The sequence below is a fragment of the Pholcus phalangioides genome, unplaced genomic scaffold (genome assembly GCF_987345545.1).
Source record: "Pholcus phalangioides strain wild (caught in Gottingen) unplaced genomic scaffold, Ppha-v1.0 ptg000011l_1, whole genome shotgun sequence".
NCBI classification, from domain to species: Eukaryota; Metazoa; Arthropoda; class Arachnida; order Araneae; family Pholcidae; genus Pholcus; species Pholcus phalangioides.
Genome location: NW_028301604.1, coordinates 31,046,805 through 31,072,309, shown reverse-complemented (window position 1 = coordinate 31,072,309; position 25,505 = coordinate 31,046,805). Strand labels below are relative to the sequence as shown.

The 25,505-nt window shown below is 37.3% G+C and overlaps 1 protein-coding gene and 1 long non-coding RNA gene across 2 annotated transcripts in view; one reads left to right on the top strand and one right to left on the bottom strand.

Annotated features, from left to right (window-relative positions):
* The window catches only part of LOC149080332 (sarcoplasmic calcium-binding protein-like), a 439,250-nt gene that overhangs the window by 347,418 nt on the left and 66,327 nt on the right, over positions 1-25,505 (bottom strand). The window contains exon 3 of the mRNA XM_089238635.1: positions 12,314-12,427. Coding sequence (XP_089094761.1) covers positions 12,314-12,427 — 114 coding nt within the window. The remainder of the gene's footprint in view (positions 1-12,313; positions 12,428-25,505) is intronic.
* On the top strand, positions 3,315-7,206 carry LOC149080333 (uncharacterized). Its single transcript, XR_016193500.1, has 2 exons — positions 3,315-3,911; positions 7,061-7,206. It is a non-coding gene; the product is annotated as an uncharacterized LOC149080333 (long non-coding RNA).

Genomic DNA, 25,505 nt, shown 5'->3' with positions numbered 1-25,505 from the left:
GTTTGTTACTCAGTCAAAAACGTAGAAAACGTTTTTTTTTCCATTTAATTTTTCTGCTCTCGGGGGGGGGGGGGGAAGGGGGGGGGTTGACAGTCCCTACCTTTAATCCGCCCCTGATAGGGGGGGCCTCCAGATCAGGTTGCGCCTGGGGCCTCCCAAAATCATGATCCGCCACTGTAGACCACAAATATTAATGTTTGAAAGAAAGAAAATTAAACCAACAGGGCTGAATTGCAAAACTTTTAAAAGAACTGTGAGTGATACAGAATTTAAGTGTATGTACATTGAAGAAAACAACAGTTCTGTATCTTCTTAGAATGAAAGTGGTTGTATAAGAATAGCTTCCTTTATCAATCAACTTTGATTTAATTTCTTTTGCTGTGAACTTATTTCTGAAAATTTATCTAATTTTAAAATAATTTTTTAAGGTTTTAATCTAAAGGTTTCTGAAATCTTTATATAACCAAACTTTTAAAACCTCTCATCATGATCTGAGAATATTCTCGAACTAAAAGTCGTCATTGGGGGGTGATTATACCAAAAATTGTTTTGTTGTAAATGTTTCAGGCAATCAAAACTGATTTGTTTCACAATATAAACAAAATTAGTAAAAAATTTAAATTATTTAAAAGAAAAATGAATATTCTCGATTATTCTCCAATTTTTACATCCAGGATATATAATATTCTCACCTCATATCTCTAGATTCAAGTAGTAAAAATCAAAAATAGTGCTTTTTTTGAAAATGTCACCACTTTCCTTTTTGCGTAAAATTTATTGACTATAATTTTCCTTTAAAAGTGAATTTTTATTCAAAGGTTCTTTAGAAATACGTTAGAAAAAACTCAGCAGAATTACCCCTCCACAACTAAAACTTACCTCAAAGAAATGTTGTTAGTACCCGTCTATATTTCCCAAACCTGGCTTTTGAATAAGTATTTGTATATATTTGCCAGTTAAAACATGGAAAACCCAATTCATCAACACGGTATTTTGTAATTTCTAAAGAACCCAAAGTTGTTTATCATAACGCATTGCAAGGCTATTTCGAAAATGCCCCTTCTGTACCAATCACTGGCAAACGTAGATTAATTTTGAGAATTATATTATGAAGCAACGTGTGATCTATGTTCAAGAAGGCCAAAACATGGACCTCACAAAATTTATAGGCGGGACGAAATTCTATTTGGGAAAAACACAATTGTTTAATACAGCCAGCTTTTCTGATATTTTTAATCAGATGCACTACCAGGGAAAAAATGGTCTGGCCCTGTATGTTGAAGGGCGAGGATGAACATGGAAATTTATATGGGGAATAATAGACAAACCCATAGGCATAGTTGTTAGATCGGTTACTGCTGCTACAATGGCAGGTTATCGAGATTTAAGTGAGTTTGAACGTGGTGTTATAGTCGGCGCACGAGAGATGGGACATAGCATCTCCGAGGCAGCGATGAAATTTGGATTTTCACGTACGACCATTTCACGAGTGTACTGTGAATATCGGGAATCCGGTAAAAAATTAAATCTACGACATCGCTGCGGCCTGAAAAAGATCATTCATGTCCATTGTGCATTCCGACGGACTTGGACAATTTCAGCAGGACAATGCGACACCCCACACGTCCAGAATTGCTACAAAATGGCTCCAGGAACACTCTTATGACTTTAGACACTTCCGCTGGCCACCTAAATCCCCAGACATGAACATTATTGGACATATCTGGGATGCCTTGCAACGTGCTGTTCAGAAGAGATCTCCACCCACTCTTACACCTACGGATTTATGGACAGCCCTGCAGGATTCATGGTGTCAATTACCTCCAGCACTACTTCAGACATTAGTCGAGTCCATGCCACGTCGTGTTGCGGCACTTCTGCGGGCTCGCGGGGGCCCTACACGATATTAGGCGGGTGTACCAGCTTTTTTGGCTCTTCAGTGTATAATGAAACACTTTGTCTTATTAGTTGTTATTCTATAAATATTTCAACACTCATTTAATTTTAAGAGAAAATTCATGAAATTTTAAAAACTGTACAATATTACGTGAATATTTCTTGATATAGAACTTGAGACACATATATATATAAAATATAAAACTTGAGACACATATTTTACACTTACCTTTGAAATTATTTTAGTTCTACATTACATTATAATTTATAATCCCAATATAGAAGATGTGTGCATTAATCATATTTTTATATCAAAAATTTAAAAAAAAAAATTCAAAAAAAAAAAAATCACCCTGGCGAATAGGGTTGGTGTGACTGAGACATTTGAGTGACTATTGTGTAACATCTTTACAAACTTTGTGATTTGACTGGTGATGGTGGTGCCTGCTTGGATTTACTGCAAATTAAGGTTTTTGCAAAAAATGATAATATCGTTACCTAGAAAATGAGTTATACAGAGCTTGCTTTGAACTCGCATGTACCCACTGTACCATGTTATGGAGAACGGGAAAATTGGAAGGTGCAGTGTCATTATTATTTTGTGATTATTATTTATTACGCTCATTCTTCATACACACATGCACACGTAAATACTCAATATTCGTATATGTCGCCCACACGTAAAAACAAACACCACACATTCATTAATGATTCGATTATTATTTCCTATATGGTTCAGCGAGGCTGAAAATTGTGGCATTATTTTTAATATTTTGAAATTGACAAATTCACACCCACACACATAATTTTCCCCATTATATATGATATAAACCTCACACAAAACACGCCACATAATTACTAAATTGCATCATCATTGTTATTATAATTTTTTGCATGATATTCAAGGAAAGTATAAAAAAATATCATTTTTTTATGTCATTCTAATAATCCCCACGTCACAATTTTTGTTCCCTCATCTCCATTATATGTAAATCCCACCTTATAACATCTCCCACGCTAATTAAATGCCTTAATTAGCGCCGGGTATTATATAATCACGTGCAATAATTAAATACCTCTTTTGGCCCACTTAACTCTGTTTGTCGACGCTACGAATGGTCTCGTTCGACGGGAAATAAAATTAAGTACTCGAATTCGAAATTTCAGAACTTTTTCAACACATAATTTCAGCCAAAAATTCCAATTTCCAGTGCAAAGTCCAGATTTTGCAGAAATCATGTTTCAACACGACTTTTGGCCATTTTGTCCCCCCCCCCCTCCTAGTTCCTCCGGGGGTGAGTCATCCTTTTCGCGCGGTTTCATCGAGAGGGCATGACGTGATGACCTCGTGATCCCTCCGCCACCAATCGCACAATGCCGAAAAGTTCAAGATCTGGAGAAAAGTTGAGGTAAACGAGGCTTTTTGCTGGAGAACACGATGCAATGGAGACGTGTTCTCCGCTCCGCTGTCTGTGTGGCCCTCGCGCCCCCCCCCCCCCCCCGGTCTACTAATTAGCCGAAGATGATTAACGACGTATATCCAGGGCCAAAGGTCGCCCAAATTCCTGCTACAATGACTTCCAAGCTGAACATTCACATCTGACTGTTTCCAACCAGGCCCTGATTCGGCCCTTGAGCATCCGTGCCTGTACTTCCTCCGAAGTTCCGACGCCCCGCCTCTGGTGTTGGACATCTCTGCCCAAAGCTGCATTAAGAACGCGGCTTTGCCTGTGCTTTCTCCGAAGTTTCGACGCCCACCCTGCGGCGTCCCGAATTCGCTGGCCGGTCATCTGCTCCTGATGGTTCTGACGCCTAGCCAGAGTCGCCCCTGATGGTTCTGACAAGGCCCAACCAGAGTCGCCCTGATGGCTCCGACGCCCCGCCGGTGGCGCCCTGGATGTTCCGAACCGTCATCCACGCCTGCCTGTGCCTTCACGATGGTCGGACGCCCGGGCTGTAGAGCCCTGGACTCACCTGAATAAAAGTCTCCACCCTACTTGCCTCGAATGGTCTCGGTAACGTACCAAATCCAGATTGTTTTTATATATTCCCCTATCTAGAATTTTTCGCTCAGTAGGACTAATTTAATTTCTCCATTCCGATAATGATTTTTCCTCCCAACTCAAGTTTTCTCTCGTACGAATTGTTTGTTTTGGTGATAATGTCTTTATATAATATTTTGTATAATATTTTATCATGTGTATATATTGTTTATAATTTGTGTTAATTGCATTTTTAATTGGGTTGCTGTTTTTTTTTTTTCAAATATATGACATCCATATTTTTATGGGCATCTTTTTATCAGCCACCTCGATGGGCATTTTGCCTGTTGTGGCGTTGTATTTGTATTTATAATAATTTTCTTTTTCACGGGGTCCCTCTTAAATATTTCCTGATAAAATTGCATTTTTTCATTAAAAATTCTGATGTAACTAAAATTGTTTGATCTATTCATTGTGTCAAAGTTATTGAGATCAGGATTTTGATATAAGATTTTTCTTTGTTTTCAGATTTTAGGAACCAGGGGTTGGGAAGCCCTTCCCCCTCTCTTCGCGGTCATCCCTAGTTAAATTTCTAAAACATTAAACTTTAACAATTAACCTAAATAAGCTACATACCAACCATTATTTTTTCTTGAACCCCCAGGGGTGTACCACCTTCTAATTCTTAATATCCAATCATCCATACGTAAGAATCGAGCTCCGAATGCAACCACGGTGTGATTGTTAAAAGTTATTCTTAAAGTCACGTGACGATGGACAGGCCGATAAATTTCCCTTTTGGGGAATTCCACCATTGACCAATCAGCGCCCAGCTAAAAATTAACAACTAGTTGTTGACAAGATGGAGAGGAAAAGAAATTTTAGAGCGACGCTAGCCTGAAAAAATGGCGGAGATTATTTCAGCAAATGTGAATGTGGTTGAGAAGAAATGATAAATACATAATATTTTTTTAACATGTTGCAGTAAAAAACAAACATATCCATACTTAATCATCCGATATGATTCGAATCAAAGATTCATCCCACGTTCACTGGGATGGATCCCTGCCACCCTCCATGAAGAGGGGCTATGCTACATATATATGTTATGGTGAAAGTGATAAAAAGCTGTTATTATATGAATAATCACCAGCCATTCGGTAAGTTTAATAGATTTTGCTCATATACCGTGAATCTATCACATTTGTAGGTCATTATGCATAATTGTCAAACCATGGTTAATGCAATAATTGAGTCATCGTTGTGTTTACATTAAGTATGTAAGTGAAGCTAACATTACAAGACTAACAATAATTTTTATAATATGCCTCATGTTTCTTTAAATTAATTGTCATGGTGAATTGAACGTGATGATGTACATGTATTGCGTAGCTGCTTCGTGGTCAAATAATAATAGTGATCAGATAATACATCAATATTAAAAATAGTCATCGTTTCTGTAATGTTGGCTTTTTCACGTACACCGAAGCATGTGAAAAAAAACAAACGTAGCAGCAGGTTAATAATGATTTTTAATTTATGTACAATTATATTTCGGCCGATTAGAGCTTTATCTCACATATTTTGTGGGCGAAATTCAATTTTCTCTCAAGTTTTAAACTAATAAATAATTTCAAATCTACAAGTTCCCATAATATGAAAAAAATTGTATTTACGACTCATCGATCATGATATTTATGGATTGAAAATTTGAGAATTATACATAATCACTGATAAATGTAGCAAAATTTATCAAACTTTATTGAAATAATCCGATATTTTATCACTATTATCAGCATATATGTGCTGTATATAGACTCTAACGCTGTTTTCAACTCTCCCCAGGGCCGTCTTAAGAGTATCATGAGCCCCCGGGCCAATTGGTTTTTCTGAGGCCCTACCAAATAAATTTTCCAAAATTTTAACCAGATCTCATTTTTGTGAGGCCCCTCTTCGCTTGAGGTGCCCGGGTGGGCCCATGCCTTAAGACGGCACTGACTCTCCCACACAACCTTCAGATAACTTAAAAAGTCTGACAAATTCCTTATTTGGAAATAAAAATGCGTTAATTTTTTTTTCCATTTTTTAAAATATGAATCATAAATTCTTTCTTTAATAAAAGTTTTTTTATCTCGCATAGAAGAAAAAAAATGTTTACTAAGAATCAAGCTAAGAAGTGGGTAGCCTTGGTTCTTAACTCGATTCTTAACTATGGAACAAAAACGATTCTTAGTTAAGAATGTGGTAGCAAAGTTCTCTCTCGATTCTTAACTAAAGATCAAATCTATAGTTAAGAAGTGGATTCTTATTAAGAATAAAAAGGTGGTACATCCCCTGGACCATTTATCCCGATATTGTCAACTTTTTTCTTTCATGCACATCCATACACTTGCACAAAACACAAACACATATCTTCCCTTCTTCATAGGCCTATTTGGGCCCGTCTGTAGTCCCACAATCAGCCCTTATGGAGCTGGGCATGGGGAAAAAACTTTGATTCTGGTCTGGTGGTTCTATCTATCCTCTCTCTTCTTGGGCGCTCAGCAAATTCACATGATTCTGGTCTGATCCCATGATACTGTCCAAGTCATACACACCTATTGACATGAAATAAAAGCATCATTAGACGTTTGCATTTTTTCAAAATTTGTGAATATTTAGTTGAAATTATAACATCAAAAAGAAATTTAGAATTTTCATTACTTTGACCCTAGCAGGTCTTACCAAGATCTCCACAGATCTTACCAAGGGACCCAGTTTCAGGAAAAGGGGGGAATGAAATAAAATATTTCCTTTCACGTAATTATTTGAAGTTCCATCCATCAAAGGCTCCCAATGAGAAATACTAGAGTGGGATCCACTAAAAATTTTATCATAGAAGCCCGGCTCCTGGATCTGAAGAGGAGGCCCCTGAAATATATTTTCTGTAATTCTAAATTCCCTCCAACTGTTTATTCGTTAAAAACTTCTTACGTTGAAGGATAACATTAAAAAAAAAGATTCAAATAGCACAGTGCCAATATTATCAATTAACTTAATAAAGCCCTATTCCTATTTATAGCACTGAGTTTATGAAAATTGGGATTATGAAATTAACTATGTTTGCAATAATATTACAGAATATTCATCAATGCATTTCATGTAATAGTAAAAAATGAACTAACCTGTGATTTTATATGCAGCTGTACAGATAGGCCTATACTTCCTTCCACGAAGCTCGCTGGTGGCCGGATTAGCAGTTTTCTTCAACTATTATTTTTAAAGGACTTGTGCAACAATATTGTTTATTACCTTGCCAAGAAATTAATAAATAAATGTTTAAAATATCTTTTTCTAAACTAAAAAAATCACTAAAAAACTGCGCGCACGTGCGTGCTAACGGCTGTCAATATGGCGATCAGGGACGAAAAGCTACTGACGGGGAAAAAACAGGTCGAAGTGTGATGACGTCACATCATCGAAAAATCACGGGCGAAGGCTTCTTGCTCTAGAAAGTGTTGGCTTATGTGTGTTAGGGCCGTATTCACCGACATGGTTCAAACTGTAGTCACAATTTTTGGATAAGAGATCAACATAGATTGGTTGAAAACCTAAATTTAACCAATCCGTGTCGATCTCTCATCAAAAAATTGTGACTATAGTTTAAACCATGTCAGTGAATACCGCCCTTAGTGAAATGAACCTCGGATTCAGAAATTAATCCGTGGGAAGTATTTTTTAAAAAATGTTCAATTCAGATTTTGAAATTTATACACTTTTTTTAATTTAAAAATTCATAAAATTTTAATGCATGATCACAGATATCGAAGTTCGAGTTTCATTTTACTAAAACGTATAAACATTCCTGCAAAATTTCAGAATTGTTGGTGCAGTAGTTTTTTTTTTTTAATCGAAAAAAAAAAACGATGGGTTCAAAAACTGAAATTTGAGGAAATTGCGTTGAAAAAGTTTTTTTCTTTCCCATTTACACTGATTCTTTTTTTTTTTCAAAAAACAAATTAAACCGATCGACACGAAATTTTTTGCATCTGATGTTACATCAAATGAAATATTTTTCAAAGACATGTTTGAAAAATCGACTTCAGAGGTCATGACACCCCTTAAATTAAAGTGTCGCTAAAAATTTTGAAATGAGATTTTTTTTTTCAGTTGCAATTTAATGCTAGGATAATGTTTTGTATAGGAAATAATCTAAAAATATCAGATTCCTTCTATTTTTTTTTTTTTTTTTTTTTTTTTTTTTTTTTTTTTTTTTTTTATTCGTTCATTATCTTTGCTTGGCGAGAGAAACTCCATTTTCTCCTATGGAACCGTTTTCTCCTATGGAACCGTTCACACCCGAAATAACATGACAGAAAATGAGGTAATATACCAAGAATTTACTTGGATAACATACCAAAAACACCAGTGAATGTCTCACGAGCGGGTTGATCGATAATTAAAAAATAAATTTATTTTAATGATTAAATTTTGAATTTTTCACAAACTTTATTGTTGAACATTTTGAGTTCAAATCATTTATTAGTGTTATTGCCAATCAAAATGAATAATTATGTATCACATTTTATTGAATGACCAATTTAGGCAGAATGCCCACGCGAAGGACACACTTCTGACCACGGTTTCTGACTTGAAGTGGCATATTTTTTCCGATGTGCTTAAAATTTGGTAATCAACCCAAGTGGTAGCCCGGGTTGCGTAATTCCATACCGTACATAGGATTTTTAACATGGGATGTGCCTCAATGGCTAAGGTCACTAAATCGTCACACCCGATCGTGACTTCGGAACTTCAGGCCACGATGTAATGCGCATGAGTGACGTAGTTATTGGCGCCAATATATTTCCTGGCAACGTTTAATGATAAATATACCTAATTTTACGGTCGATCAGCATGTGTCAGTCGGTGTAATGGTTAGAGCTTGGGATATGTGTAATGAAGGCTGTGAATTCGAATCCATCATAAACCCTCTCGAATTTTTTTTTAATAGTGCTACCCGCGGTCGGTTTTTGGAACGTCTCGTTTCAACTTATCAGTTTTGCCATATTTCCGGTTGTGGTGAGAACAGAGTTAATATTTTCAGTCCGGGTGCAGGGGACCCCTTTAACGGCCGGAGGAGCGAAGCCGTTTGCGGGCCAGAGGCCCGTACCGAGGGAGATTAAAATAATATTTATTTTTTTATATAACGTGATTTTCACGTATTCCCAAGTGATCCTTACAATCTGTAATGAAATAAATAATCTCTACTGAATGAAAAAATAACAATTGTCAATACTTTCTTTTCAATCTCCAACAATAACAATTATCACATTTACAAGGAAAAATTGACAGAAATAGCATTAAAAGAGGGCATAAAGTTCAAATTTGAAGAGGGCTATTAATTTTTCTGGCTGCAAAAGCAAATACTGTAACTTGATTTTATGGGATATACAGTGGAAACTCCCACATAACGGACACTCCCCGTTAGAAGTCTTGAATAGTCGACTTCTTAGCGGACACCTCCAGTTATCAAACACTTTTTAATTACGTCAACATGGATACGGACTCCGGACATGCTACTGATTATTTTACTATCCATTAACGGACACTCCTCGTTAACGGTGAAAATTTTCGGTCCCGTGAGTCAGTGCTGTCTTAACGCATGGGCTCACCCGGGCACGGCCCGGGGTCCTCGAGAAAAGATGGGGCCTCAGAAAAACGAGAAGTAGTTGCATTTTTTGAGAATTTTCCAGGTAGGGCCTCGGAAAAATCACTTGGCTCGGGGGCCCATGATGCTCTTAAGACGGCCCTGCCGTGAGCGTCCGTTATTGAGAGGTTCTAATGTAGCTCAAAAGTTTTCATGTGCGATACGTTTCAATGCACTCACAAATCTTTCGACAAAAATCGAAATCACCTACAGATATTCATTCAATTGTGAGGATTTGAGAATGCTTAAAACTAAGTAAAATTGTAGTTTTGTGTCTGTTTTTTTTCAAATGACTTTAATATTAATAGATATTTTTTGTGTGATGCGAATATTACTTTGACCACAATCAATGCAACTATATGCATATGTTTTTGTGCTGTATGCATATGTTTATAATTTTATAATTCACAAATTTAGTTTTTCTGTTTTGTAATGAAATTTACTGTGATTTTTGAAACTTTACTGTAGTTTTTTTTCATTGTAATTAGTTTCGAATTTTTAACATTTTTTATACTACCCTATTGCAGGAAAACATTGATGCAAAAAAATCGAAAATTCGTCACTGCATCTTTCAACTTTTTATGTGGGTTTTTAACATCCCTTCCGGGGGATGAGAAATTTTGTTTTTGAAAAGGAGGTGATGGGCTGAATAAGTTTGGGAAACACTGCTCTCTGAGCGAATCATGCGTGCTGGAAAAATTTCGAAGTCATGTCAAAATATTTCTCACAAAAAAGTATATTTATTAGCATTTCAGTGAGATAAAGATCAATTGCAGTCACAAGGCAATCAAAAATCGTTGTTGCAACATGTATAAATAAGTATGAAAATGTGACTCTCGATGAATAAGCAATAGAAAAAATCTGAGACCACACTAATTACATCGAAAATATGTCAATTCATAAAATAACTAGTATGATAAAAAGTTTCTGATTGAATCGTTATTGTTTCCACCAGACGCCTTCGTCAAGTTACCATCATACATTGAAACTTTTTACGCTTAACAGTTTCGATGAAATTTTAAAATAACCCAAAAATTATATTGCTTTTGTTTTATCGATCAACATGAGATCTAATTCGAAAGACGGGATAAAAAAAAAGCGATCTCGCGCAGTAAACTCTATGCACCGTATACACAGGTGAAACATTGAAGTCCCCCTCCAATGTTTCACCCAACAGTGAAGGAGAGCAAGTCACACCATTTTGGAAAATTAAGTGGTGATTTTTGGAAAAACAATTTTTCAAATAGATCCGGTTTGGTTAACGCTTTACAAATCTGGTGATGAATTTGCCAATATATAGTGGGACGAAAGAAAGTAACGCGGAATAACAAGTTTAACATCGCTCTACACGAAGAGGAAAAGCGCCAATCATGGAAGAAAATAACTGCACTTGACTTCTAACGTCGTTGAATTTTTCAGTTCATTTTCAATGAGTGGCAACCCGCTGAATGGGAAATTTTTTTTTTTGGGGCGGTTTTTTTTTTTGAGTGTTTGGGGCATAATTGACCAGTAGAAAACTGACTGGTAAGATGCTCGTCTTCCACTATGAAGGTTACCATCAAGGTCCACGTGTTCGAATCCGGGCATAAAGCCTTAGATACAAGTTCTTTACATACCGATCCTGGGGTGACCACTGATAGATGGTGCCTTAATTTCCCGCCCAACTGGTTGGAAAATTGCCGTATGGCGATATGTGATCGAGTTGGTGTGCAGTGAAGTAGTAGAAAACTGACGCGTAACAAAAAGTCGAAACGTTATTACTCATTAAATATTCATGCGATCCTAAAACGGAAAACACTTTTCCATATTATTTTTTCACGAGGAATCCCGTGGGAAATTATTGGGTGGTCAGTAGCTACCACCCTGTATAGTTATTTTCAGATACTGTGTGATCTCGACTATTGCTATTTTTTGAGGAGTGCACTCTCTGTACATAACAAAAACAATTCAGGGTTATCCACAAAATGCTTTCTAATAACACCAAATTTAAAGCCGCCAACTTCCGACGCTTTATCACATTTCTCTCATATACTTATTTTTTAACTCAAACAAATAGGACTCCGGATGAGAAAAAACTTCATCAAATATAATTAAATTTTGTACATTTCCATTATCAGCAAATTTAAAATAATAATTCTCTATTGCGAGAGAAGAACCAATAATATTGCCTGTTAATTTTTACCACAGAATGTAAAGACACCAGGTTTGCTACTCTAAAGCCCAGTTCACATGTGCAATAAAACATCCCGGGAAGTTCCCCCCCCCCCCGGTAACAGGGATTTTCTCTACAAACTATTCACATGACGTTTAGTTTATGGCGGTAATCCCCCTCTTCTTTCCGGAAGTCGTCGCTGGTTACGTGGGTTGAACGGAAGAGGTTGATTTAAGATGGCTGACGAAGGATCTTACAGTAGTTTTCGCGGAGCAAAGGATTATGGGAGAGAAGGTCGGTGTCGACCACCAATCCACCCCAAGAAAGTGATGAGCTTCTCTCCCACCTTTTTTTCCCCTATGATGGGAAAAAAGTTGTCATGCCGGTAATTATCACCAAAGCGACCCCCAATCGTGCACATGTGAACGGGGCTTAAGTGGTGTTGGAAATTCGTGGGAAAAAAGCTGGTTTGGGAACACCGATTGACCATAGCAATAACACTGATGTCACACCTTTGCTCAAAGCTGGCAAATCAGTCAGCCTGGCATTTTAAGGAGTTCTACTTTATAACTCGGTAAATTCTCATAATATACTCACCTTATTCCCTCCAATGTCCTTGCATAGGCTTTCCCACATCTGTCTGCTGTGAGTAAGGTATTTTTCATGTAGTTCTTCATTGTATTCACCTTTGTTTTGCTGGAATGTTGTTCGCTGAAGATCAGAATTAAGAAAAGCTGCTGTACTTTCTTTCTTCATATCGTTTGAAGACATATACAGTCGGCACTCGTTATAACGACCCCACGTTATGGTGACCATTCCATTACAACGACCGGTAGGATAAGTCCCAAATGTTTTCATAGAATGACTATCATATATGTTTTACTTCCGATATAACGACCATCCCAATATAACGTTCGTTTTAGACGGGACGAAGGGGGTCGTTATAAGGAGCGTCGACTGTATAAGCGAACGACGACTTACTTATTTATAAACTTACCAAACACAAAGTAAAAAAGTTGAATTGAATATTAACTACACTGTTCTAGACTTCTTCCAGAATTTAAACTAGTGATAGCAAATTTGCAATAACCCAAAAAACCATTCTTTGATCAACTATAAATTTCACAAAAGATCTAAAAAGAAGAGCTAACAAGGAAACGCTCCCGCAAACTAAACTCAGAATTCGACGAAAATTTTACAAGAGTTAGCAGATGGCTCAAAATATTTACTGTGAAAAAAGTAGCTGCGGAATTGCGTTAGGAGAGGAGTAAATGAATGTTGAAAATTGGGCCTGGGATGCCAAATTCGTACAGTTAGCATCAATTGGCGACTTTGCATTCTTGAAAATTAACGAAAACATCTAATGCATTTATACTATCAAAACTTGCTTTATGCTGTATTTAGAGGCGTTAATATTTGAAAAATAGCTTCTTAAAAGTATCACTCGAAAACCAGAATATGCAGATTAGATGCATCAGTACTATCTTGCATAATTTACCAGCAGATATAATTTATTACAATTGATTCAGGTCGAATGTAAGAGTTAATTTCTTTATAAATTGAAAGTGTTACAAATAACGACCATTATTGAAGAAATGCATAAAGCAGAAACGTATGCTACAGCGAATATTTTGGTTGCAGTTTGTTTCCAGCAATCAAGTGCGTTGTTTGCAATAAATATGAAATCAACAGGATTCTCGAAATACCCAGGATGCTTTTCTGTGTATGAGCATGCATGCCATGAATATTTCCACATGTTGACGTAGCGGGGTGAAGAAAACTGGTTGTGTGCAATGGATTGTACTTTAAAAATATTGTCTCGATGAAACAAATTGATTTGTTCAATCATAACTACCGTATATACTCGTGTATAAGCCGACCCCAAAAAATCCGTCCATTTTAAATACAATACAATACAAATACAAATACCAGGAATACAATAAGAGAAATTTTTTTTTTATATTTTCATGCAAAATGAATAGTTTGCGGAAATTTACAACAGAAAATGATTCAAACTTTTTAATCCGTTTCTTCTGAGCCTCCAAACTCATCGTAATTCATCAGATCCTCACATGGATCTGATGAATTACGATGATTTACGTGCATCTTCGTTTTTATCCTCATCTGGGCTGTCATTGCGATTGTCATTTTCAAAGAGGATATCATCTTCAGTTCCGTCCATCGCATTGCTGATGCAACACTTTTTGAAGGATCAGCGGAAACAGAATTCCACGTCTCATGTACCCATTGGTACACTAGGCCAATGTCAGGTTTCTTCAAGGCACCACTGTTTGTAGTTTCTTGATGATCGGAACTCATCCATTCAATCCACAAGTTCCTTAAATAGTCTTTGAGAGGCTTGTTGATGCTCACATCTAAAGGTTGTGCAAACGACGTTAGCTCACCTGAAATCAAAGCCAATGATGTTTTCGATTTCTTTGCCTTGGCTTTGACATTATCGGTTCTGTGGGGTTTGAACATATCCCATACCAATAATGCGAGGGTCGATATTTTCTCATCAAAAACTGACCCGAGTATAAGCATACCCCCCACTTGAGGAGAACGAATTTTTCCACGAAAAAAAACTCGGCTTATACATGAGTATATACGGTAACTCTGAAAATTTTCGAACGAAATTTTTCCACACCAGAAAACAGTATCTATCAAACGGTTGTATTACACTCATGTCCATAAATTAAGGATAATTCAGGATCACACGGAAATCGAAATCTAAAGTAAAAATTTCACCTGTAGAATTATCACACACATCTGCAAGAATGATATGCAAATTTCAGGAAGCCACCAGATGATGCCGATAGTACGTCACAATGACGAGAGTGTAAGAGGGGGAGTATATAAGGAATGGTGGGAAAGAAGTAAAATTGTTTACAAGAGTTCTGTAAGGCGCTCAGTGCCATAAGCGAATAGTTATGACACAGAGGGCGCATGTGGATGATTTTTTACGTGGTAGAATTATCGGCCACCTGAAATGTGGCCGTACTCAGATGGAAGTATCCGAGGAACTTGGAATTGCCCAAAGTGTCATCTCTAGGCTTTGGCAACGATTCCAAGATAACGGAAATGTCAGTAGACGTTACAGTGCAGGTCGCCCCCGAGTTACAACGCCGAATGAAGACCGGTATTTGGCAGTAACTGCCAAAAGAAGCAGGCGGAGAACAGCATCCGACCTGTCTCGTCAGCTATCTGCAGTCACGGATACTAAAGACCAGACGCGCCTCCACGTTAATATTCGTGAGAACCTCTAACGTATTGGAGACGTGCCGGAGACCGTTTATTGAGTAAAAGAAAATCTGACTGCAAGAGCCATACAGAATGGACACAACCGTGGAAGACAATACTGTCCCATCACAAGTCCAAGATTCTTGGATAGATATATGTGAGAAAAGGAAAGGTGACAGAGCAGCGCGTCCGCTTTCGAGGGAGCTTGGTGTCCAGACCTAGGCTCCCACCCGGGCCGTCTGCGCCGGGGAGCATCTCTGCTGGCCGTCTGCCAGAGAGTGATGGCTCCCATCTAGCCGTTGCTAGAGAGCGCTCCCATCCAGGAAGCTGGAGAGCCAAGTTTTACCAAGGGGGGACACCGCGCCGTCCCTCTACGACGGTTACAGAAAAAAAAAAAAAAAGATTGAGCGAAGCAGAGTGCCCGTGCTGTGCAGATTTCCAAAATGATGAAAAAAAAAGTGCAACCAGTCACGGATACTACAGTTTCAAGGCAAACCGTGTACAGACGTTTGGGAGATATTGGTCTATATGCTGGCAGGTCTGTCAGATGTGTTCCGCTCACGGCAACTCACTGTCGGCAGCGATTAGCCTGGAGTAGAGAACATGCAATGTGGACATCGTCACAGTGGGCTTGTGTGATGTTTTCCGACGAGTCCAGGTTTAGCTTGCAGTCTGATTCACGTCGGACTTTCATATGCAGAACGCCAGGTACCCGTTACCACCAAGACAACATCATTGAACGACACCGTTACGGTGGTGCAGCATTGCTCGTTTGGGGTGGAATTACATTGGGTTCCAGAACAGATCTGCATGTTCAAACCGGAACCATGAAAGCCCAAATTTATCGGGACATCATTCTGGAACAACATGTACGTTTGTTTAGGAGTACCATGGGCGCAGAATTTGTGTTTATGGATGACAACGCCCGTCCTCACCGAGCAAACATCGTAAACGAATGCCTTGGATCTGAGGATATAACCCGTATGGAATGGCCAGCATTCTCATCTGACTTGAATCCGATAGAGCATGTGTGGGACATGCTTGGCCGACGAGTTGCAGCCCGTCAACCACCTCCTACATGTGTACCGGAACTTCGGAGAGCATTGCTTGCTGAGTGGAGTGATCTTCCCCAAGATCAGATCGATAATTTGATACTCAGCATGCCTAGGCGTTGTACGGACTGTATTTCATCGCATGGCATACAATGTATTAACCATCATACCAACCATGTAATAGTAAGTTTTTGTAAAGGAGATATTTTTTACAATTGCTCCAGGGAGCAAAAATCGTAGTTTTTATGAATGGTATCATACATACACCATCGTTTTTGTTCTTTATCTTTTGTTTAATAAATGGGCTTTATGAATAAGTAACGTTTGTTTTGTTTCTGAACCTTTATTTGCCGGAGCTGGCATTATTCTCAATTTATGGATATGAGTGTAGATGAGTGATTTTAGGTGACATCACAAACACACGAACGATTTTACCCGGTGGCGTAACACTATCAATCAAATCATTTTTTTTTTGAGAAGGGTGACCAAGAATCCACTTTAAAGGTACGGTTTCATTAGAGGAGTGTTTTTAAAATACACTTCCGAAAAATATTCGCGCAGTTCTTTTGATCCCATTTTCACTGATTTCGAAACGACGGTGTAAATATTATCAGCTTGAAACAGTTTCTGCCGAACTTGGGTTCCGAAATGTCCTTTAGGTTCAAAATACCAGTAAATAAAGGCGATAGCAGCATTCTATCTTTGTCGATTGTTGGCATCACAGTATATGAATTGGTCGTAGCATGGATAGATTGTGAAACACTTTCAATCTGTTTTGAACCCAAAAAATCAAGCGTTCTCTCCCCGAATGAATTTCTTTATTAAAGCCCGATTGCTCAGTATTAAGCATCTGGTTATCCTTCAACTGCGAATTCTTAAAAAAAAAATACATCATTTACATATGCTTTTGAAGCATTTACAATATGATCCTCTTCATAAATCTGCTTTTGAGCGATCATTTTAGTAATTTTTCTGCAAACAATTCTACATTTCTGTTTAAAATTACAGAGCCATTCTCCGGAAGCCTTGAATAGCATTTTTAGAGATAGATCTTTATTACAAGCACAGCTTTTCAAATGCGAGTCATGCACGTTTACATGCCTGCATCTCGCATCCTGAAACTTTTGAAAAATATATTTTTGAATTTCGTATAGTTTGTGCCTCTTATCACCAAATTTTTTGACTTGATTTTCCCACAAATACATTTGAGACAAACTTTTTACAAATCTATACTTGCTTTGAACAGATTTTAGTGTGCGATGTTTTATTTTTTTACTGCTACGCCAGTATTCAACGGCTGCTCTTTCAGTTTCAAATGGGATATACTCTGGACTTCTTCATTTAACTCTTCACCTACATACATTTCATTTATATAATGTCAAAATCAGAATTCTCAAATTCACTTTCGTCAACCGATGACTCGAAATCCAAAGTGTCTTCTACTTCACATCTAGCATTTCGCAAATAGATTCAGGTTCTTTCAAAATTTCCATTATCTTATTTTTAAAATTTATTTCGGCTTCTGTAAAATCTGTCAGCTCCATTTCTTGAATATATATATATATCATATATATATATATATTCAAGAAATGGAGCTGACAGATTTTACATATCCATATATATATTAAACTCAATTTCAAACACTTTTTAATGCAAAATACCCAAAAATAACTTTACAACAGATTTAAACTCATTCGGAGGAAACACGGACAATTCATTTAAGAACTTGCCGCTTTTCTCTGAATCCTCGCCAAGTAAGGTTGCATTTGGAGTTAAAAATGTTGATTTGTATTCATTTTTTACAACTTTTTTGTTGCAATTCCGCCCACAGCTACTTTTTTCACGGTACATATTTTGAGCATCTACTAACGCCTGTAAAATTTTCGTCGTATTCTATGAGTTTAGCTTAAGAGCGTTTCCTTGTCAGAGCAAGTTAAAAAGAAAAGCTCTAAGTGTAGAGGAAAAAATAAAATTTCTTATTGTAGGCGATAATAATCCTTTCCTTTCTAGAGTTACAACAGCAAAAAATTTAATTTGCCTCCCAGCACGTTAAACACCATCCTAGGTTCAAAGATGCATTGTGCATCAATCAAAATGTAAGATTTCTTTTTTTTCTATTTCTTGTTTTTTCCGTGCAAACTACATCCCGTATAATGCACGTAAATATTGTTACGACAAATAACGGTAGCGCAATTTTTGGAGGATTCCTCGGGACAGTAATCTCCTGTTGTCAAACCGGAAGTGTAAAGATAACACTCGAATCGTGTGGAAAGATTCAGAAGGTCTTGAAAGGTCTTCGTTGACCTCCTACGGTGGTGCTGCCAGACTGGTACTATGGTAGAATTTCTGGAAAATTCGATATCTCTTTAAATACGATGGGAGGAATATAGAGAGAGGAGTCAGTGTTGTTGAGACTTTTAGCTAATTGCGAGATTCTTATTTGTCGATCGCGTTCTGTCTGCTTGTAAATACGTGTAAAATAGCTGTTTTCTGTGAATAAATCTGTGCGTCCTGACAATTATGTCATCCTCTGCTTCTTCCAAGGACTTGTGAGAAATTATCCGAAACAATATTTAATGGAATAACAAATACATAATTTCTTCCTATTCAATCTCTATATGTACAGTAATGTTTGTTAATAAATTAAAAACTACATACTACACAAAAAATCTATAGTAGGTGAAAAACTATCTCCTATAATTCTTATAGACATTTCCCGCTTAAAACGTTTTCTCGCCTATAACGTTTTTTAGTTACGATTTTTGAAAAATGTTATAAGTGGGATCGACTGTATTGTTTTCCAGAACGGTGAAATGAAAGCAAATGCAAAAATTTGGCTTTTCACTTGTCCGTCCTTGGAGTACCGGAAACAATGAGATATATAAATTTCTTAATAAAAATAACCTCGTTATATACATCATCCTTACTGGACAAGTGATGAATGACTCACCAAAATAAGTGCTGTTTTGAGGATTTAGTTATTATCTGTCATTATTAAGAATGGTGAAATAATTTTGGATCAGAAAATGAAAAAAAATCTATGTCAAAAGCGGGACGTATGGTCACAAACATTTTGCACGGTAAACAATGGTGTTCGGATTTCTTGTGAAAAAATCATGTTTATCTCGAGGTCCCTTGACTGAAGCCCTGTCATTCCCCCCCCCGGGTAGCCTTTAGGGGCGGCATATTAGGCTTCCCACCCGGGTGGCAGGTAAGCTCGAGCCTGGGTTCCGGCGCCTATGCTTGGGCGCACTTCTTTGTCTGCAAGCACTGTTGCATCTGTAATAACACCATTGACGCCATCATCAGACCATGTTTTCAAGAAAGCCTTGGGCACTTTTGATGAGATTCATTGAACTTTGTAGATCACACCGAATTAATTCTAAAACAATTTACTCTCTCTTTTAATCGTGTTTATTTTAAACATTATCTTATGTCAGGTGACTAAACAGCAAAGGAACTTGAAACTGCAATTTCGAGCAATGCCCAAAGCAGTGTGTTTGCTAAAAGCATCAATTTTTTTATCATGGGAGGCTTTATACACAGCATCATAAATCTGCTCAGGATAGTGAGGCTTGACTGTCTTTTTCCTGAACTATATTTCTACCTCTTTATTTGGAAATCTACAGAAGAATTTCTCATATACAGATGTTTCTCCGCCACTCTCTTTTGTCAATAGTGTATTTAGAATAAATTTTTAGCCGTTCTACCCATCATTCTTTCTCTGACCCTTTCAGTCATTCATCGTTTTCTTCCCTGTACTTTCCTGAAAAAAAACCTTGTCTAGGCGCCATAGAGATGTAACCCTCCTGGAGAAAAGCTAACTGCACACAGTTCGAGTTCGGCTGGTGCGGTTGATCTTATCAGCAACCATGGAATTTCGCGTGGAACACTCACTGCTGTTAGCAACCGGATTTTTTTTTTTTTTAATGTCACGTGACATCTCGGGATTGGCTAAATTATTTTCGACAAGCTGATTTTGTCTACGATTATCATGCAAATTCGTGCTCATAAGTTGCATTGCAGTAAAACCCTCTTAACGGACAACCCCCTCTTTTACGGCCAAATAATAATTTACAGTTGTATAATATATGAAAGTATGTATTTCAAACCCCTTATTAACCGTCACCCCTCTTTCACGGACGAATTTTTTAGTCCTGTCGGTGTCCGCAAAACAGAGGTTTTACTGTATATACTAATAAAAATTTTCAGGTAATTAAATTATTTAATTTTCTGTAACAATATTTGCCGTTCGGAATTAATTCGGAGTTGAAGAAAGACAACCCAAAAGTTTTGACCACTCTTACAATTCATGACCAAATCGCACAATTTTTTTTATATGTCATGACTGGCTATTCAAATAACATATTTTTGAAGTTTCAAAAAATTGGACATGAATTTAGCACGTTTTTCTTTGTAATTAAAGTAAATTTCCAATTAACTAAATTTCTAATTAATGGAGAAATTAATCATGATAATTATAATTTTGGGAACCCCATGTGACAAAAGAAATTAAGGAACAAATTATTTCTGTTGATGGTCAGGAAAAAAATTCAAGATAGAAAATCGGAATGAAATTTGAGAATTTCATGTTTTAAAAACTCTAAAAAATCAAATTTCATTGTAAACAAATTTTAAAAAACGCTATGATACTCATTGGACATTTTAATTCCCAAAAATGTTCATTTCATGAAAACATTTATGTGAAAAATATCTGAAAAAAATATTAAACAAACCATCGCACAAACGCAACGTTAGTCAAAAATGGGATAAAAAGAAAACCTCATGAAAATATTGATTATTGCAACGTCTCATATATATTATACACAGACGTACTGTTCCGAGAGAATTCGGTGTTAGTGAGGGATCGAACCCCCCCCCCCCTTCCTTTTGGATCCGCACCTGTCCCAGGGAGTTCCAGCGGCCAACATTTTTTTAATAGATATTTGTGCAATAAATTTCTCTTTGACTAAATTCAATTCAATAAGGAGAAAGGGTCTCTCTCTTGGATGAGGGTAGAAGGTCCTGGAGAAAAGTGGGGGGGGGGGGGGCAGCAAATATGGTGCAAAGGGTCATTGGGCAAAAAAAAAAATTGACAACCACACTGGACCATATGATATTTTATTTTAATTTAATTTTTTTTAATTTATTATGATATAACGCTGTATAATTATACTAAGAACATCCATCAATGGATCATTAGCGGATTCGTTCTGATGAACACAAAGAACGTAATAACGGAAAACTTCTTTGTTTACCATTTTTCCCGATCAGTTATCAGATGATTTTCTCCAGATGGTGCGATGACACGAAGGGAACGTAGTGTTCTTCTTACGAAATCATTTAAATGCTTCGTACTAAATCCGTTTGCAGACACAGATTTATGACTTTGCCACGTGCTGGCTATTCGAATTGCTCTGCATTTTTCACGATATAATTTAAAGTTCCTGACAACGAATTACTAAAATTTGCCGCATTCCGAACTTGCTATCCAGGTTTTCCGGAGGCCCAACCTGATAAATCCTAGAAAATTTCAACCGGATCATATTTGTGATGCCTCTCTTGTCTTGAGGTGCCCGGGTGGGCCCATGCGTTAAGACGGCACTGACTGATGCCCCGAACTTGGAGCCAGAGGGGTGCGTAAATGTTATCCTTTCATCTCTCCTTCAATATTAAAAGGGGGCGCCAAAATGCGTGCTTGCCCCGGCTGACCACGCATGTCGTTGTGGCCCTGTACATCAGTATGTATGTTGCAAGGTTTAAGGTACATACAGGCCGCAGCTGGATAGTTTTTCAAGTGGAGCTAGTAAGCTTTTGGCGTCCCCGTGTAAGGAAAGGTTAGAAGGAGTGGTTAAAGGGGTAATTCGGCGCCCCCTCTAGTTCAGCACTCGGTACAGTGGGCCCGTTCTCCCTAGTTCTGGCTTTGTGTGTGTATGTAAATCAAAAACTGCTTGAAAAGAACGGTAGGTGTGAAAATTGTCTTAGTGCACTGTTCTATATTACCCGCATGCAATGTTTTGTCTAGATCAGCGGTTCTCAACCTTTTTTGACCCACGGAGCCCTTCCCAGTATATAATTTCTATGACGGAGCCCCGTAGGCCTATTTTTTATTTATTCATCAAAGTTATTGACTTATTTTTATTATTCAAAAATATTAATAATTGTTTTTTTTTCAAATTTACAGGTTTTTCTTCATTTTCCTCGAGCGGTTGCGAAGACCCTGGGAGTTCACACGGAGCACCGGTTGAGAACCGCTGGCCTAGGTGGTTTTTTTTCATTGCAAAAACACAGATAGACAGCCACATTCATATACGATACAAAAATAAATACCAAAAAGACAGAATAATGAAAACAAAACACACAATGCAGCTCTTAGGGACATATTTCATCCCCGGTTCATACTTAGGCTTTTAATAAATGTTTCAAAAGTTTGATATGGAGAATTTGCAAATATAAAAATATATTCCTTCAGATGTCTGATTATTTTTACTTCTAATTTTTTATGAATTTATTATAAATGGTTGGGCCCCGTGGTAATTTGTACTCTTTTGGATGAGGTAACTAATTGGTTTTTTGCTAAAACGTTATAATTGGGATCCAATGCATTTCATTAAATTGTTCTAAAATATACAGCAAAACACACACAATGCAGCTCTTAGGGACGTATTTCCTTCCCGGTTCATACTTATGCTTTTAATAAATGTTTCAAAAGTTTGATATGGAATTCGCAAATAGAAAAATTTATTCCTTCTGATGTCTAATTGTTTTTACTTCTGATCATTTTTTATGAATTTATTAGAAATGGTTGGGCCCTTCCCCCCCCCCCCCGGCAATTTGTACTTTTTTGGATGAGGTACTAATTGGTTTTTGCTAAGACGTTATAATCGGGATCCAATGCATTTCATTCAAGTATTTGAAAATTATATCTCGATTTTAATGGCGTAATCACGTTACTTTATAAATTACATTATAACCGAGTTTTAATGTATGCTTATGTAGGAAAGCAATAGAAAAATTTAATTTTTTCTTCATCGGTTCTTTTATATTGTCATAAGTGCAAGAGCGCCAAACAAAGAATTAGTTTCTGTCGAATGCAACTTCACCATTCAGTTCCTCGAATTTGTCTTTTGCCCTAATTTTTTATGGCAACCTGAGAAGAAAAACAATTCCTTTGTTCAGTGCATCCGAAATCCCATCACCCTCCTTGTCAAACCACTTAATAGATAATGGAAGAAAGCAACCGCGAGTCCAGCCGAACCGTCATCAGGGTGTTCAAGCCTTTTCAATACATGATGGCAGCTTTCCGGTTACCCCAACCGTCCAAAAAAATGTGGATTTTCTCGGTTGAAAAAACCGCCGTCAGCGGTTGCGATTGTATCTGTGCGTTGACAGAATAAAACTATAGATGATGCCTTCCCCCCCCCCAACCTCAACCGCCTGCAACCGCGCCGCAGTCAGGCCCCGGCCTTAGGCTAAGAACATAGTGGAAGCGGCGAGCAATATGACTGCCCATCGATTCTTTTCTTCTCGAAAAATAACCGTAATATTATATATGTTACCGGCAAAGTATGAAATCCAGGCATTCTATACAATGCCTAGGCATTGTATAGAATGCCTGGTCGTTTCAGGCAAAGTATGAAATACCGGTTTTATTCTATACTTTGCCTAGGCATTCTATAGAATGACTAGTCATTCTATAGAATGCCTAAACACAACCCAGGCAAAGTATGAAATATCTTCTTCCAATAAATCTCTTAAGGGGCGGTATAAAATATTACATAAAATTAAAATTTCACAGAATTTTCTTTTTTTCCCGGAAACGTTTCCCTTTCGCTCTCGTGAAAAAGGATCTGTTGAGGGGCGCTATAAAATATTACAATTTCTTCGAATTAAAATTTCGCAGAATTTTCGTCATTTTTTCCCGGAAACGTTTCCCTTTCGCTCTCGTGAAAAAGGATCTGTTGAAGGGCGGTATAAAATATTACAATTTCTTCGAATTAAAATTTTGCAGAATTTTCGTCATTTTTTCCCGAAAACGTTTCCCTTTCGCTCTCACGAAAAAGGATCTGTGGAGGGGCGGTATAAAATATTACAATTTCTTCGAATTAAAATTTCGCAGAATTTTCGTCATTTTTTCCCGGAAAAGTTTCCCTTTCGCTCTCGTGAAAAATGATCTGTTGAGGGGCGATATAAAATATTACAATTCCTTCGAATTAAAATTTCGCAGAATTTTCTTTTTTTCCCGGAAAAGTTTCCCTTTCGCTCTCGTGAAAAAGGATCTGTTGAGGGGCGATATAAAATATTACAATTTCTTCGAATTAAAATTTCGCAGAATTTTCGTCATTTTTTCCCGGAAACGTTTCCCTTTCGCTCTCGTGAAAAATGATCTGTTGAGGGGCGATATAAAATATTACAATTCCTTCGAATTAAAATTTCGCAGAATTTTCGTCATTTTTTCCCGGAAAAGTTTCCCTTTCGCTCTCGTGAAAAATGATCTGTTGAGGGGCGATATAAAATATTACAATTCCTTCGAATTAAAATTTCGCAGAATTTTCTTTTTTTCCCGGAAAAGTTTCCCTTTCGCTCTCGTGAAAAAGGATCTGTTGAGGGGCGATATAAAATATTACAATTCCTTCGAATTAAAATTTCGCAGAATTTTCGTCATTTTTTCCCGGAAACGTTTCCCTTTCGCTCTCGTGAAAAAGCATCTGTTGAGGGGCGGTATAAAATATTACAATTTCTTCGAATTAAAATTTCGCAGAATTTTCGTCATTTTTTCCCCGAAACGTTTCCCTTTCGCTCTCGTGAAAAATGATCTGTTGAGGGGCGATATAAAATATTACAATTCCTTCGAATTAAAATTTCGCAGAATTTTCTTTTTTTCCCGGAAACGTTTCCCTTTCGCTCTCGTGAAAAAGGATCTGTTGAGGGGCGATATAAAATATTACAATTTCTTCGAATTAAAATTTCGCAGAATTTTCGTCATTTTTTCCCGGAAACGTTTCCCTTTCGCTCTCGTGAAAAAGGATCTGTTGAAGGGCGGTATAAAATATTACAATTTCTTCGAATTAAAATTTCGCAGAATTTTCGTCATTTTTTCCCGGAAACGTTTCCCTTTCGCTCTCGTGAAAAAGGATATGTTGAAGGGCGGTATAAAATATTACAATTTCTTCGAATTAAAATTTCGCAGAATTTTCGTCATTTTTTCCCGGAAACGTTTCCCTTTCGCTCTCGTGAAAAAGGATCTGTTGAGGGGCGGTATAAAATATTACAATTTCTTCGAATTAAAATTTCGCAGAATTTTCGTCATTTTTCCCCGAAAACGTTTCCCTTTCGCTCTCGCGAAAAAGGATCTGTTGAGGTTCGTAATTTTTTCCGAAAACATGCATTAGTAAGCGACGACTTCCATCCTTATTGGTGTATAATCGCACCATTTGATCCACGATGTCGACTCCATATTTAATTTCGTTATTGTAGGCAACTGTTTCTGGGGTCTT